At 39.8% G+C, this 13,267-nt stretch overlaps 1 protein-coding gene across 8 annotated transcripts in view; it reads left to right on the forward strand.

Annotated features, from left to right (window-relative positions):
- The window catches only part of ARHGAP10 (Rho GTPase activating protein 10), a 316,951-nt gene that overhangs the window by 107,906 nt on the left and 195,778 nt on the right, over positions 1 to 13,267 (forward strand). For all 8 annotated transcript variants that reach the window (XR_010409585.1, XR_010409584.1, XR_010409583.1 and 5 more), the window contains 2 exons: positions 5,033 to 5,134; positions 11,431 to 11,541. Coding sequence is in view for 5 of the 8 variants with exons in the window: in XM_054508716.2 (XP_054364691.1) it covers positions 5,033 to 5,134; positions 11,431 to 11,541 (213 nt within the window). In the remaining 3 variants the exon portion in view is untranslated. The remainder of the gene's footprint in view (positions 1 to 5,032; positions 5,135 to 11,430; positions 11,542 to 13,267) is intronic.

Genomic DNA, 13,267 nt, shown 5'->3' on the forward strand with positions numbered 1-13,267 from the left:
GTAAAAAGCACATCTATCTAAATAATCTCTCAAATTATGTTTGATAAAGCAGAAAAAAATGATTTAATATAATTACATTTCTTTCATTTTAGTTATAAAACACTTCCCAGTGCCTGTCCTATGGCAGGAGGCCCTGGGGTACAACTGTGAATTAAAACCCTGGCTGATTGGCCTTCAACTCTGGAGGAGAGATGTCAAATAAAAAAGCAATAAAAATACACTAAAAAGTGCTATAATTGGGGTAGGCATAGGTGCTCTGGAACATGCCCTGTGATCTCAGCTTTGGAGTACAGGGCAAGTCTCTCAGGAAGACGTGATTCCTTCTTGTTTGAATCCCACTTCGGCCCCTTAGCTAGATGTGTGATTCAGGGCAAGTGACTTACGGCATCTAGCTCTCGATTTCCTGATCTTTAAAAGGAGACGAATGACCCCTGTCTCAGAAGGTTTTTGTGAGGACAGCATGAACGTGATGGTGTATTTCTCTAGAGTAGGGCCTGGCATACGTAGTTGCAATTTATTTTATTATCCCATTTACGCCTTATGCTGCAGCAACTTGCCAAACAAGACTCGCTCGGTTTTTGTCCACTCTCTGCACGCAAGCTTCAGAGATAACATGCGGCATGTGACCCTTCTGGCCAAGTAGTGCTGGCGCGATGGGTAGGTGACTCTGGAGCGACTGCTTGGGACCCCAGGGCGCCCGTCCACTTTGTTGTTGGTGGTGCCTCTGCAGCCACAGGCTTCCTCTTCCACTCCTCCTCTGGCGGGCATCTCCTGGGTGTGGAGTCAGTTGCTAGATTCTGTGGGGAGGAAAGCTGAATTCTCCTTTCTTTGGATAGGCTGATGGGACTTTATAGAAAGGGGGACAGTGGGGTTGGATCAGGCAACTGAAGTGTCAAGCAGGGATATAGGTGACACTTGGTGCAGGAGTTAAGGGGGGTGCGGTTTTTACGCCCCCGAGTGGTAGGGGGGTGCTTCCTGGAAGAGGTGACGTTTCACCTGGGCGTGTAGGAGGTTGGTAGAGCAGGGAAGGAGAACAGGGAAGGCAAAACTCTGGTTGGCTTGGATATCAGGATTGCATTTGAGAAGGTGTCCTGCTGAGTATATTACCTTACAATAAACAAGCGAATCTTGCTTCTTGAATGTGTGGTATTACTCCCATCTTATTTAAGTAAGGAGGGGGAAGAGTTGGAATATCTAAGAAAGTATCTAGTTCTCCAGACTAGTCATGCCTTATTATTTAATGTTTATAGTTGTAAAATAAGCCTTTTCATTTCCTCATCCTAGGAAATTTGTAAAATAACCAAAGCATTTTAAAAAGATCATCTGGGAACTTTAAAAACTACCCTCCCCCTTCTTCTAAAACAAAACAAAAAAATTCTAGTACCCTAAAGAAATGTGGACAATTCACAGTAAATGTTCAAGTTTTTGTGAGTTCTTTATATGTTCCTTATTCATTTTTCAATGGAAATATTATGTGATTTTAGCAAAAAAATGCTTAATCTTAAGAATGTTTTATACATTAAAAATACTTGCTTCTTTTCTTATATATTAATTGCCTCTTCTCCCTGCTTTGTTGTTCACCTTTTAGCTTGTTTATTGTGGGGTTTTGTTTTTGTTTTTTTTTTTTTTTTGGATATCTAGACGTTCTTATGGCTTCTCCCGTTTCTTTTTTTGCTCAAAAGTATGCCTCTGTTCTGATATCTGATGAAACTGTTCTTTTTTATGGCTTCATTTTTTACTTGTGACTCTTTCAGTCCATCTGGAATTAATTTTGATATGAGATGTGGTTCTCTGTTTCCAAGTAGTTAACTAATTATATCAACACTGTTGGCTAAGTATTTTTTTACCCAGTGAATTATGATAAAACCTTAATATATATATATTTATATATATATATTTACTTCTAACATATTCAGAAGACCTGATTACATAAGTTTTATTTCTTAGGTTTCTGAATTTCCTTTACCCATTTATACAGCATACATCTTATTTGGTTAAGCTGTTTTAAATAATAGCTGTTGTTTAGTTTTTTTGGGGGGGGGCATGGGTGGTTTTGTAACAGATTACAAACTGACTTTCAGTGAGTCATACTTAACCTGTAGACATAATTTTGCTTGGCTTACTCATGTGAAAATGTAAAAACAAAACCAAAAACAAACTATCGCCATCATTTAAAAATCTTTGGATTTTTCAAAGCTATTCCAGAAAAATCTAAGGACATGGTTTATATACTAGCCTATATTCCCACATGGTAAAAATCTGCTGGAGCCATGATATGGCCACCTTCCCCTCTAGAATAGATGTGGACGATCTGGTTTTCCATTGCTCCCACCTCTCCTTAATGAGTTCTGTCGTTCTTCACTCATTGTACCTGAGTTCAGGTATAAACTCATTGCCCCCAGCTCAGAATTACTTGAATTTGTACTGCTGTTTTATAAAAGAAATTTTCATTGTATTAAATTTGATTATTCATAGAACCTTTTGTCGTAAGTTACTCAGTTTATTATATATATATGTATATATATATAAATTCACACACATCTACGTATGTATGTCTGTCAGATATAGCAGTGTTGAAGAAAAAATGCTGTTCTTTATTGGATGCTACTTGAACATAGTCCCTTTTAAAATTCTCATTATTTCAGCACAAAAGCCCTGTAAGCACAGAGAAACAGAATACTATTCTATAATGGCATTGAGAACAAATGCAAAAAGAAATAATTATTTAAGTCTTCAGGTTTAACAATAAAACTGCTTTTGTATAACGCCATACCATGTGTGAACAAATGTGTTTCCTCTCTGTTGGTGCATGGAATGTTGTTTCTTGGCTGAATTCCTTCTTCACAAAGCCTTTGATACCCCCGCTTTCTTTCATTCTCAACTTTACCCACGTGTTAACTTACAAACTGCACAACTGCTGAGTGTGCTGGGTGTTTTGACTGCTGATTTTAGCATCACTGCTTCCTTTGTCCCCTTCTGTGATTCACATGAAATCAAATGAGTAAAAATATTTTCAATCTTCCTGGTAAGGTTGAATCTGCGAGGATAGTGAACGTTTGTTCCTATACGATCCTGCTTTGCAGTCCTCTTGTGGTGAATGCAGTGGCGGGACTTCTCTTCCTGTTTTGTTTCAGCTCGAGAAGTGGGATCCCCAGAGAACGCTGGGACGCTGGTGTGTAGTCACAGTAGAAAGTGGCCCGGACCAGGACCTGTCTTCTCACCCCTAACCCAGTGTGCATTCCACCGTAACAACATTTTAAAATAGTGGAGATTCTGAAATGGTGGCCACATGTTTGTTTTATGTTATTTTTTTGTTAGTCACCAAAATAGTTGACGAAGAGTATAGTAATAAAAAGCAGAAAAGAAGGTAACCGTAAATTAATGCCTTAAACTTTTTTTTTTAGTAGTTGTAAATTAAGAGCATAAAGGAAAAGTGCTTCTGTTTCAACAAAAGTGTGACTCTTGTCACACATAGGGGAACCTTTGGGTCACAGAACTTTAGGATTGGATCAAAGAATGAGCTAGTACCACCCCTCCCCCCCCCCCAAAAAATCCCTTATCTTTTCAGTAGGAGAATTTAGATTCTGTGCTGTTACATTTTTGTTTTTTTTTCCCCTAAGTTGTGCAGCTAGAGTGTAATTAAACTTGGAATACAAATGGGAAGAAATGTCTCTTCCGGAGCCTGCCTGTCCTCCCTCAGTGTGGAATGAGTTCAGGATCTTTGGATGAGCCAGCAGAGGCTCTGTCCTAGGTTTCCACACAGCAGTTTGTAGTCCTGTGTTGTGAAAAAACAATGATAAATGTGAAGAAATAGACTTTTCATGCTTTGTTCAGTCTGTTTGCCTGCTAGGAAAAAGATTGTATCAGAAAAGATTATTTTTGCTTTAGAAGATAGAAGTTGGAAAATAGGGAAGGGAATGTTCCTTTCCAGGAGCCCTTGGAAAGTTAGGGAGAATTTGAAGTTAACGGAAACATTTTGACAGTATGAGGACATAGTGTGCTCTCATTGGTGCTCAGAAATGTTTATTAAAAATCCACTTAAAAAAAATCCACTTAGGGGCGCCTGGGTGGCTCAGTCGTTAAGCATCTGCCTTCAGCTCGGGTCATGATCCCAGAGTCCTGGGATCGAGCCCCACATCGGGCTCCCTGCTCTGCAGGAAGTCTGCTTCTCCCTCTCCTACTCCCCCTGCTTGTGTTCCCTCTCTCACTGTGTCTCTCTCTGTCAAATAAATAAAATCTTTAAAAAAAAAAAAATCCACTTAAATTGGCAAACAGTGTTAGGGGAAATTGTCTTTTCTGTATTTAACAATTAGGATACTTGTTTTTTCAAAAAGCTTCTATAGCAAAAGAAAAGCAAATGCTAGTTCTGGGCAGTACCGGAGAAATGTTTGTAATGCTCAACCAAAGAGTCTCAGTATGAGGATGTTGGTGTTACTTTAGGCCCTGTTGACCTATTGATATATATTCTCAGTGGTGTTATAGAAATCACTGCAAAGGTTTTGGAAAGGAGATGACGTTTCTGATCAGAGGGTCTTATTATTAAATTCACACTGGACAGTTAAGGGAAATCTTTCCCAAGGTTTTTTTTTCTTCCCCAATTGTGATGATGATTATTTTTTTAATCTAGACCAAAATTTACTCAGTTTTAAAAGAATCCCATTTCTTTGCCAAAATCTGCACAAGTTTGCTGTTTTAGGCCTGTGTTCTTCTTCTTATTATTTCTTTTAATGAGGGACAAGTGAGATGGCATTATTTCTAAACACTAAGTAGAAGTATTGAAAAATACCGTGCTCCGTAAAAAGCCCATTAAAGGAAAAAGAGAAAAAATATGTGACTCTTCAGTCCTAACACTGAAGATGATTAATAAGCAGTGGCCTGGGTACAGATAGATTTTTCAGATAGCTTCATCACACTTAGTGGTACTTTATTTATTTTTAGATCCTAATCTTATTTTGAGCTTCTCAGTAGATAAACTGTATATATATGCATTTTCCCCGTTTAATCATAGTTGTCTGTGTTTTCTGACTTGTAGGAAGAAAAAAAGAAGTTTGACAAAGAGACGGAAAAGAACTATAGTCTAATTGATAAACATTTGAATTTATCAGCCAAAAAGAAAGATTCACATTTACAAGAGGTATTGTTTTTACTTTTCTGTTTGTTTCTAAAATTCAATAAGCAGTGCATGCCTTTTTAAAATGTGCTTTTCTTTTGTAAACTTTTCATCTAGGATTATTAGGGATGAAAAAAAATGAACAGGTATCATCATGAATTAATAAAAGAGTTCTTGTGGAATAAGACACAAAATAATGAATACATCTTACAGTGATTAATTCAGTAGAGATTCATAGTATTAACATTTTTGGTTCTGAGTATATTTTCACAGGAACAATTTTATCTGGCATTACTGAAGAACAGATACATTATTTTCAGGAATAGACTCATTAATTGGCTTTCAAGATTTTTTGAAGAAATGAATTTAATAAGCTCATCTACCATTTTGCTTTTATGTGAAGGCAGCATTAATCTTATTTAACACTGAAGATTCATGAGGTTCAGCTTCATTGGAAGGAGAGCCTCTGTTATACTTGTGTTAATAGACTTTTTTTTGGGAGGGAACGGTGAGTAAGGAGAAAGGAATTTATATCTTATCTCTCATTTCGTCTTTCTCTTTTCTAAATTCCCTGGCACTTGGGTTTTCTCACTCACACACTTGAGTGGAAACTCAGTGGTTTGCAATTTGGAACATATGTTTTCATTAAAAATAATGCTGTTTTGAAGCTGTTGGGATCTTGACTCATCCCACAAAAGTGTGATATTTTTCTCATTTGTTTATTTTTAAACACATAAGGAATCTGGGCATAATATACCACTATAATATACACTTATTGAAGGATCATCAAAATGACACAACATTGGCTCCAGTATATTTAAATGCCAGATATGCAGTTGCACACCTGTGTATGTGTGGTCATTTTGACATTCCCCACATGTCACATTTACTTTTTCCTCTTTAATGACTTTAACTGACGTTTGGAAGGTGTTTGACAGTTTATAAAAGAGAAGGGAGGGGTGCCTGGGTGGCTCAGTCAGTTAAGCATCTGCCTTTGGCTCAGGTCATGATCCCAGGGTCCTGGGATCAAACCCCGTATCGGGCTCCCTGCTCAGTGGGGAGTCTGCTTCTCCCTCTCCCTCTGCTCCTCCCCCACACTCGTGTGCATGCTCTCTCTCTCGCTCACACACTCTCAAGTAAATAAATAAAAAATCTTGAAAAGAGGGGCGCCTGGGTGGCTCAGTCGTTAAGCGTCTGCCTTAGTCTCTCAGGTCATGATCGCAGGGTCCTGGGATCGAGCCCCGCATTGGGCTCCCTGCTCCTCGGGAAGCCTGCTTCTCCCTCTCCCACTCCCCCTGCTTGTGTTCCTGCTCTCGCTGTCTCTCTCTCTGTCAAATAAATAAATAAAATCTTAAAAAAAAAAAAATCTTGAAAAGAAAAATAAAAGAGGAGGGAGCTTTTATTCTACTGAATCCTCACAATACCATAGGTAGGTAGGGCTCTCTTTTCTCCTTGTTCCATATTATGTAGAAAACCATATAGTTGTTACATATGCTCCGTCATCTCCTTCCCTCTGTCCATTTTGAAATGATAGCTGTTGTTTTTATTGGCTCACCTTATGCCAGAGGCTTTCTACCTGTCTTCTCCTCTCATCTCTCTTTTCAGGTATTCTGAAGGGATTTTTCATGCTGCAAGTAAATTTCCATCTTCACTTCACTCTCTAATTACGTATCTCATGGGAGCTGTTGAGCAGGCAAAATCTTTATGGCCATCCTTGGCCCTTCCTCTCCTATGCCACACCTACTTTCTCAGCATATGTCTTCCTTAGCTTCAGAATATTCTCAGGATATGGCCACCTCTGACTCCTACCACCATCACCCTGGCCCATGCTGCTGGCATCTCTCACAAGGATTACCGTAAAGGCCTCTTAATTGGTCTCCCTGCTTCCACCTATGTATTCCTACAGTTTATATTCTGTACAGCAAGCAGAGTGAGCCTTTATGTTGCTTCTCTTCCCCAGACCCTAACAGCTGTCTCCAGAGGCCCAGGGCCCACCCTCCTGTCCTCACACCCACATGGGCTGGGCTGTTTTGCTGTGACTGACTGGGACAAGCATACTCTAGGCTCAGGGCCTTTGCATAGTACGTTTCCAGCCCAGACCCGCATGCTTCACTCCTCCACATACTCTTAAATACTGTCCACTCAGAGTTCACCTTACCAGAGAAGTCCCTGACCATCTTATTTAAAGTGCCCCCCCCCTTATGCTGCCTTGATTTTTTTCATACTCTTACACACATTTGACATACCATATATTTGGTTGTTACATGGCTTCTTGCACTCGCATGTAAGCTCCTCGAAGGCAACAACATTGTTTTATTTGGTACTCTATCCTTTACATCTAGAACACTGCTAGTCAGGGAGTAGGCACTTAATACATATTTATTGAATGAAGAAGTGTGAAGATGCTTGCACAGTGAGCTGGGGCTTCATTAATTTCATCATTCCCAAAGATAATTGAACTCCAGATCAGAAATTTGAAGAGACCCTCGAGATGAATAACTTTAGTTTCATTTAAATTGTATATTCTGTCCCATCTTGCTGTTTGCTCTTTACAAACATACACACTCCCACTGGAAACAGCTTTCTATTGCAAGTGTGAAGGCCTTTAGCGGCGGGGGTGGGGTGGGGTGGGGAATGCTCTTTAAAAGGAAAAGGTTAGATTTGAATCTCATTGATTTTGGTATTGGCTTATGTATTGCTAATCTGCAGTGAACTGAGTTGAGGTGCTAGAGAGGTTTATAAAGGTTGCTGAGAGTGGTACTGAACAAAGGCATAAAAACTTGTATCATTCTTTCTCCTTGTTTCAAATGAAAATAACAGGAGACGAGTGTCACAGACAGCAGGCTGGCAATTTGGTAATTCTGTTAAGACCATTACCTATAGCTCTCCATTTACTGGGTACAGTAGCTTCTACTTCCATCCACACCCCTAACTTCTAATATTTGCACTAGAACAAGTATCAGACATTTGAGAAAAATCTATGTCTGTTAATTTTTGAAGTATATTTTTGTTTTTTGAGTAGTCAAATGATTATATTTCAGTACATATGACCAGGGAAGTAGATCTTTTGAATAACTTTGCCTGAGAATGGTCTATTCTCATGATACATATTTATGGCAGGAATGGCCAGAAATGAGATGATGATCAAATAGAAGTTTGTTTAAACAGTCACTTTTGCTTGGTATGGTAAAAAGTAGAGTTTGAATGTGTGTTTTCCCATACCACCCAGCAATTAACTCAATTCTCACAGTCTACCTGGAGGCCGCATCAGTCCCAACAGGTTAAGGGCTCCGTCCCATAAGACGGTCCCTTCTTCAGATACCAGTTGCAAATCATTACTGGCTTCTGACCTACTGGCTATAAGTTAGACGTTCCCACCTTCCCCTCCTCCAGTTTGATTCATTTGCTAAGAGTGGCTCACAGAACTGAGATAAAACACTTACTTATATTTACTAATTTATCGTAGAGGATAATATAAAAGATAGAGATGAATAGCCACATAGGGTGGGGTCTGGAAGGGTCCCAAGCCTAGAACTTCTGTCCCCGTGGAACTGGGGTGTGTCACTCTCCAGGCTCTCGCGTGCGTCCACCCACGGGGACGTTCCAGAGTTTTTACAGAGCTCGGTCTGTGGTGCCCCTCCCTCTACCCACTGCCAGATGTCAGTGGGCAGGACTGAAAGGTCCAGCCCTCTAATCACTTAGTCTTTCTGGTGCTCTGTAGAAGCCCCACCCTAAGTCACCCCAGTAGCATAAACTCACGTGTGCTCCAGAGGGGCTCTTTATACAGATATAAAAGGTACTCCCATCACTCAGGACATTCCGCGGCGTTTAGAAGCTTTCTGCTTTATTCCACGTATAGCACATTCGCATTCTTGTGCAACCATCACTACCTTCCATATCGAGAGCTCTTTTCACCTCCAAACACTGAAACTGTTTCCATTGAAAACTACTTCCCCAGCTCCCTACCCCCAGCTCCTGATAACTGCCTTTCTGCTTTCTGTCTCTATGAATTTGTTCTAGGTACCTTATAAAAGTGGAATCCTACAGTATTTGTCCTTTGTGACTTGCTTATTCCATTTAGCATAATGGTCTCAGGTTCATCCACATTATAGCACATGTCCAAATCTCCTTCCTTTTTTGAGGCTGTGTAATATTATCTATATCTATCTATGTATATATCATATTTTGTTTATCCGTTTGTCAGTGGACACTTTGGTTGCTGCCGCCTTTTAGCTTTTGTAAATAATGCTGCTGTGAACAGGGTTATATAAATCTTTTTTGAGTCCCTGTTTTCAGTTTTTAGGAGTATACACCCAGAAATGGAATTACTGTATCACGTGATAATTCTGTGTTTAATTTTTTTTGAGAACTGCCATGCTGTTTTTCTCTTTCTTTCTTCTTTTTTTTTTTTTTAAAGATTTTATTTATTTATTTGACAGAGAGAGACACAGCGAGAGAGGGAACACAAGCAGGGGGAGTGGGAGAGGGAGAATCAGGCTTCCCGAAGAGCAGGGAGCCTGATGCGGGGCTCGATCCCAGGACCCTGGGATCATGACCTGAGCCGAAGGCAGATGCTTAACGACTGAGCCACCCAGGTGCCCCTGCCATGCTGTTTTTCATAGCAGCTACATTTTTTTGCATTCCCACCAACAGTGCACAGGGTTCCAATTTCTTCACATCCTCAGCAACACTTGTTTTCTGTTTTTTTTTTTTTTAATTAGTTATTATTTATTTTTTTGATAGGTGTGAGGTGGTATCTTGTATTTATATTTCTGTAATGATTAGTGATTTTGAGCATCTTTCTAGGTGCTTATTGCCATTGCTTTGGAGAGTTGTCTGGATAAATACTTTAAAAATTGGCCAAGTTAGGAAATATGTGATGCCTTGTTAAGAGTGGTTTCTAGGATGACAGTTCTTGTTCTGCCGTTCCTCCATGGAACCCAGCTTCTCTCCCAGTTCCCTTCTAGTTAGATAAGATAAGCTGGGACTCCCCCCCACCCCCCCAACCTTGGAATAGTCTCCTGACCATCTGGTGCCTGTTTACTCTCAGAGGACGACACATTTTGAGGGCCTAAGAACATGATTACCTGTAGATGGGCTTTAAGCCCTGGCCTACCTTTTGAGAGTCAGGTTCTTTTATTTTTTCTTTAATTGAAGTATAGTTGACACACAGTGTTACATTACTTTCAGGTACAGCATAGTGATTTGACAGCCCTGTACATTATGCTGTGCTCACCACAGGTGTAGTAGCCCCCATCTGCCCCCATACAACGCTGTTAAAATACTGTTGACTATATTCCTGGGCTGACCTTTCATCCCCATGACTTATTCATGCCATAATCAGAAGCCTTTACCTCCTCTCCCCTTCACACATTTTGCCCATCCCTCCACCCGCTCCCCTCTGACAACCATCAGTTCTCTGTTTTAATGGGTCTGTTTTTGCTTTTTTGTTTGTTTGTTTAGATTCTACATATACGTGAAATCATGTAGTATTTGCCTTTCTCTGTCTGACTTAGCATAACAGCCTCTAGGTCCATCCCTGTTGTTGCTAATGACCCCTCCCCCCAAAAGCTCCTCCTTTTTTATGGCCGAGTAATATTCCATTGTATGTATATGTACCACATCTTTATCCATTCATCTATCATTAGACACTTGGGCTGCTTCCAGATCTTGCCTATTGTAAATAATGCTGCAGTAAACATAGGGGTGCATATGTCTTCTCAAAGTAGTGTTTTTGTTTCCTTTGGGTTAATACCCAGAAATGAAATTACTGGATATGGTAATTTGAGAACCAGATTCTTGAGATGGTACTCTAGCTGCCACTTCCTCACCTGCTGCCTTCAGTTGTGCATCCTGAGGTGACTAGATTTCCCAGGCCAACTGCATTCTTAGAGGATTTGTCAATGGAAATAATGTTTATGTGATTTTGAATGTATGTGTATGGTTCAACCTTGGGTGTCAGTTGGGGTTGGGGTGAGTTTTTCATGAAGAGCCATTCTGTTTGATGTTCAATCCTTGGGGTCAAGCTCATCATAAAGGGCAGGGGTTGGCAAACTTTTTCTGCAGAGTCAAGTGGTAAAAATTATGTTTTTGTAGACAGTAAGGTCCCTGTTGCAACTACTCAGTTTGGCTGCCCCAGCGGGCAAGTGGCCATGGAAGATACATAAACCAGTAGCTGTGACTATGTTCCAGTACAACTTTATGTAGAAAAACGGGCTGGGGCCATATTTGGCACAGGGCTGGTGGCATGGCCACCCTCTGATCAAGCGTTTCACTCCTCACCATCTCTGATTTAACCAGCCTCTATTGCTTTAACATAGGCAGATATCCAAGTGGAGCAGAACCGGCAGCACTTTTATGAACTGTCTCTTGAATATGTATGTAAGCTTCAGGAAATCCAGGAAAGAAAGAAGTTTGAGTTTGTGGAGCCTGTAAGTATCATAGAAGGTTGTTCTGCTGTTAGATTTTTGTGATATAATAGAAATGTTTTTCTCTCTAGATGGAATTTACCATTGTTGGGGGCCAGAGTGCATACACGTGAAGCACAAGGCATCGTAAATTATAAAAGTGGACACCCATCACCATGAAGTCAAGGAATCACCTACAAATTAGTGGTTCTCAGCCTTATTGGCACAGCAACATGTAGGGAATATTAGTTCTTAAGGACTCCGCAATCAGGTGGTATTTCTGCCACCCTATTGTAGGTCCACCCTTTAAAGAGAAGCCCTGTGAAAGAAATGTTAGGATGGGAGAGACATTGGTGGTGGTGATGGATAATTTTCACTCTGCTCAAGTTTGTTCTGAAGCAAGCACACCAGTCCAAGTTTTGGTACTTTGAACAATTATTGGTAACAAATTATTTCTAACACAACTCAATGCTTATGGCAACCTGTTAAGAACCAGCATGTGGAGCACTTGAAACTATTTTGTGAGTTACTCTGGCCATTCTTTAGACCTATTTACAGACATGTGATTTGTGTTTGTGCTTATATAGATGTATTCTAATAGCTTCAGTTCTTTATATATTTTTGTATATACATAATGTATATGGACACATATGAATATATGTAAAGGGTAATTCGTACTGTGGGTTTTAGTGAAAAAACCAAGAAGAATTGAAATTCATGATTCTCAAGATTAATTTTAATGTAGGTGTTTTTGCATGTGATTTTTTAAAAAAGCTTTACTGAGATAGAATTTACATCCCATACAATTATCCATTTTATATGTGATTTTGAGAAACAGAAAAATAACAAAGTAATGATTAATTTGAAATTGACATTCATGGACACAATAGTCTAGTTAGAGTAATAGAATCTTATTTATTTAAGATTTAATTGAGAAACAGAGATAGCGACAGAGATAGGAGAGATAGCATGAAGCAGGGAGGAAAGGGGGAAGCAGGCTCCTCACTGAGCAGGGAGCCCGATGCAGGGCTCAATTCCAGGACCCTGGGATCATGACCTGAGCCGAAGGCAGACGCTTAACGACTGAGCCACACAGGCACCCCTAGAATTAACCTAATTTAAACAATGAGAGAAAAATTGATCTCCATAAACCTTTCTTGTATGTGAAATACTAATAATGACCTGCATTTATTGAGCATTTACGGTGCTCAGTCATTGTTCAAGTCATTCTTCTAATACTTCACATGCTCATGTGTTTATTCCACACACTAACTCCATAAGGAGATATTTTTATGATCCCACTAAGCAAATAAGGAAATGGAAGTACAGAAAGTTTCAGTAATTTGCCCAAAGTCTCATACAGAGCTGAAGTTGGGGATTGACCCTTGCTGGCCACTTGACATTAGAGTTCCAGATTCCTAACCATTGTGCCACGTGACATTATGAAGAAAATGAATCTCAGGATTTCCTTAATTCCTACCCCAAATCACTTTTACTCATTTTAAATTCACATGTTGGGCAAAAGCAGGTGCTCTTTACTCAGGAGGGGCAGGTTGAGGGTAGGTCAGAACTCAGAGCTTAATTATCACTCTGTCTCTACCTGTCTCTGCCCCAGTCACTGAAGGTTTATAGACTAAATAAATAAGTCACTGGATGCCATTGGAGAGAGCTTTTAAACTCTTTAATTCTGTGATTTCACTTTCATTATAGGTTCTATTGACTTATGGTGATAAGATTTCAATTATAAATG

The sequence above is a fragment of the Mirounga angustirostris genome, unplaced genomic scaffold (genome assembly GCF_029215605.1).
Source record: "Mirounga angustirostris isolate CCGP_5_RB_7025 unplaced genomic scaffold, mMirAng1.0.hap1 SCAF_2, whole genome shotgun sequence".
Taxonomy (NCBI): domain Eukaryota; kingdom Metazoa; phylum Chordata; class Mammalia; order Carnivora; family Phocidae; genus Mirounga; species Mirounga angustirostris.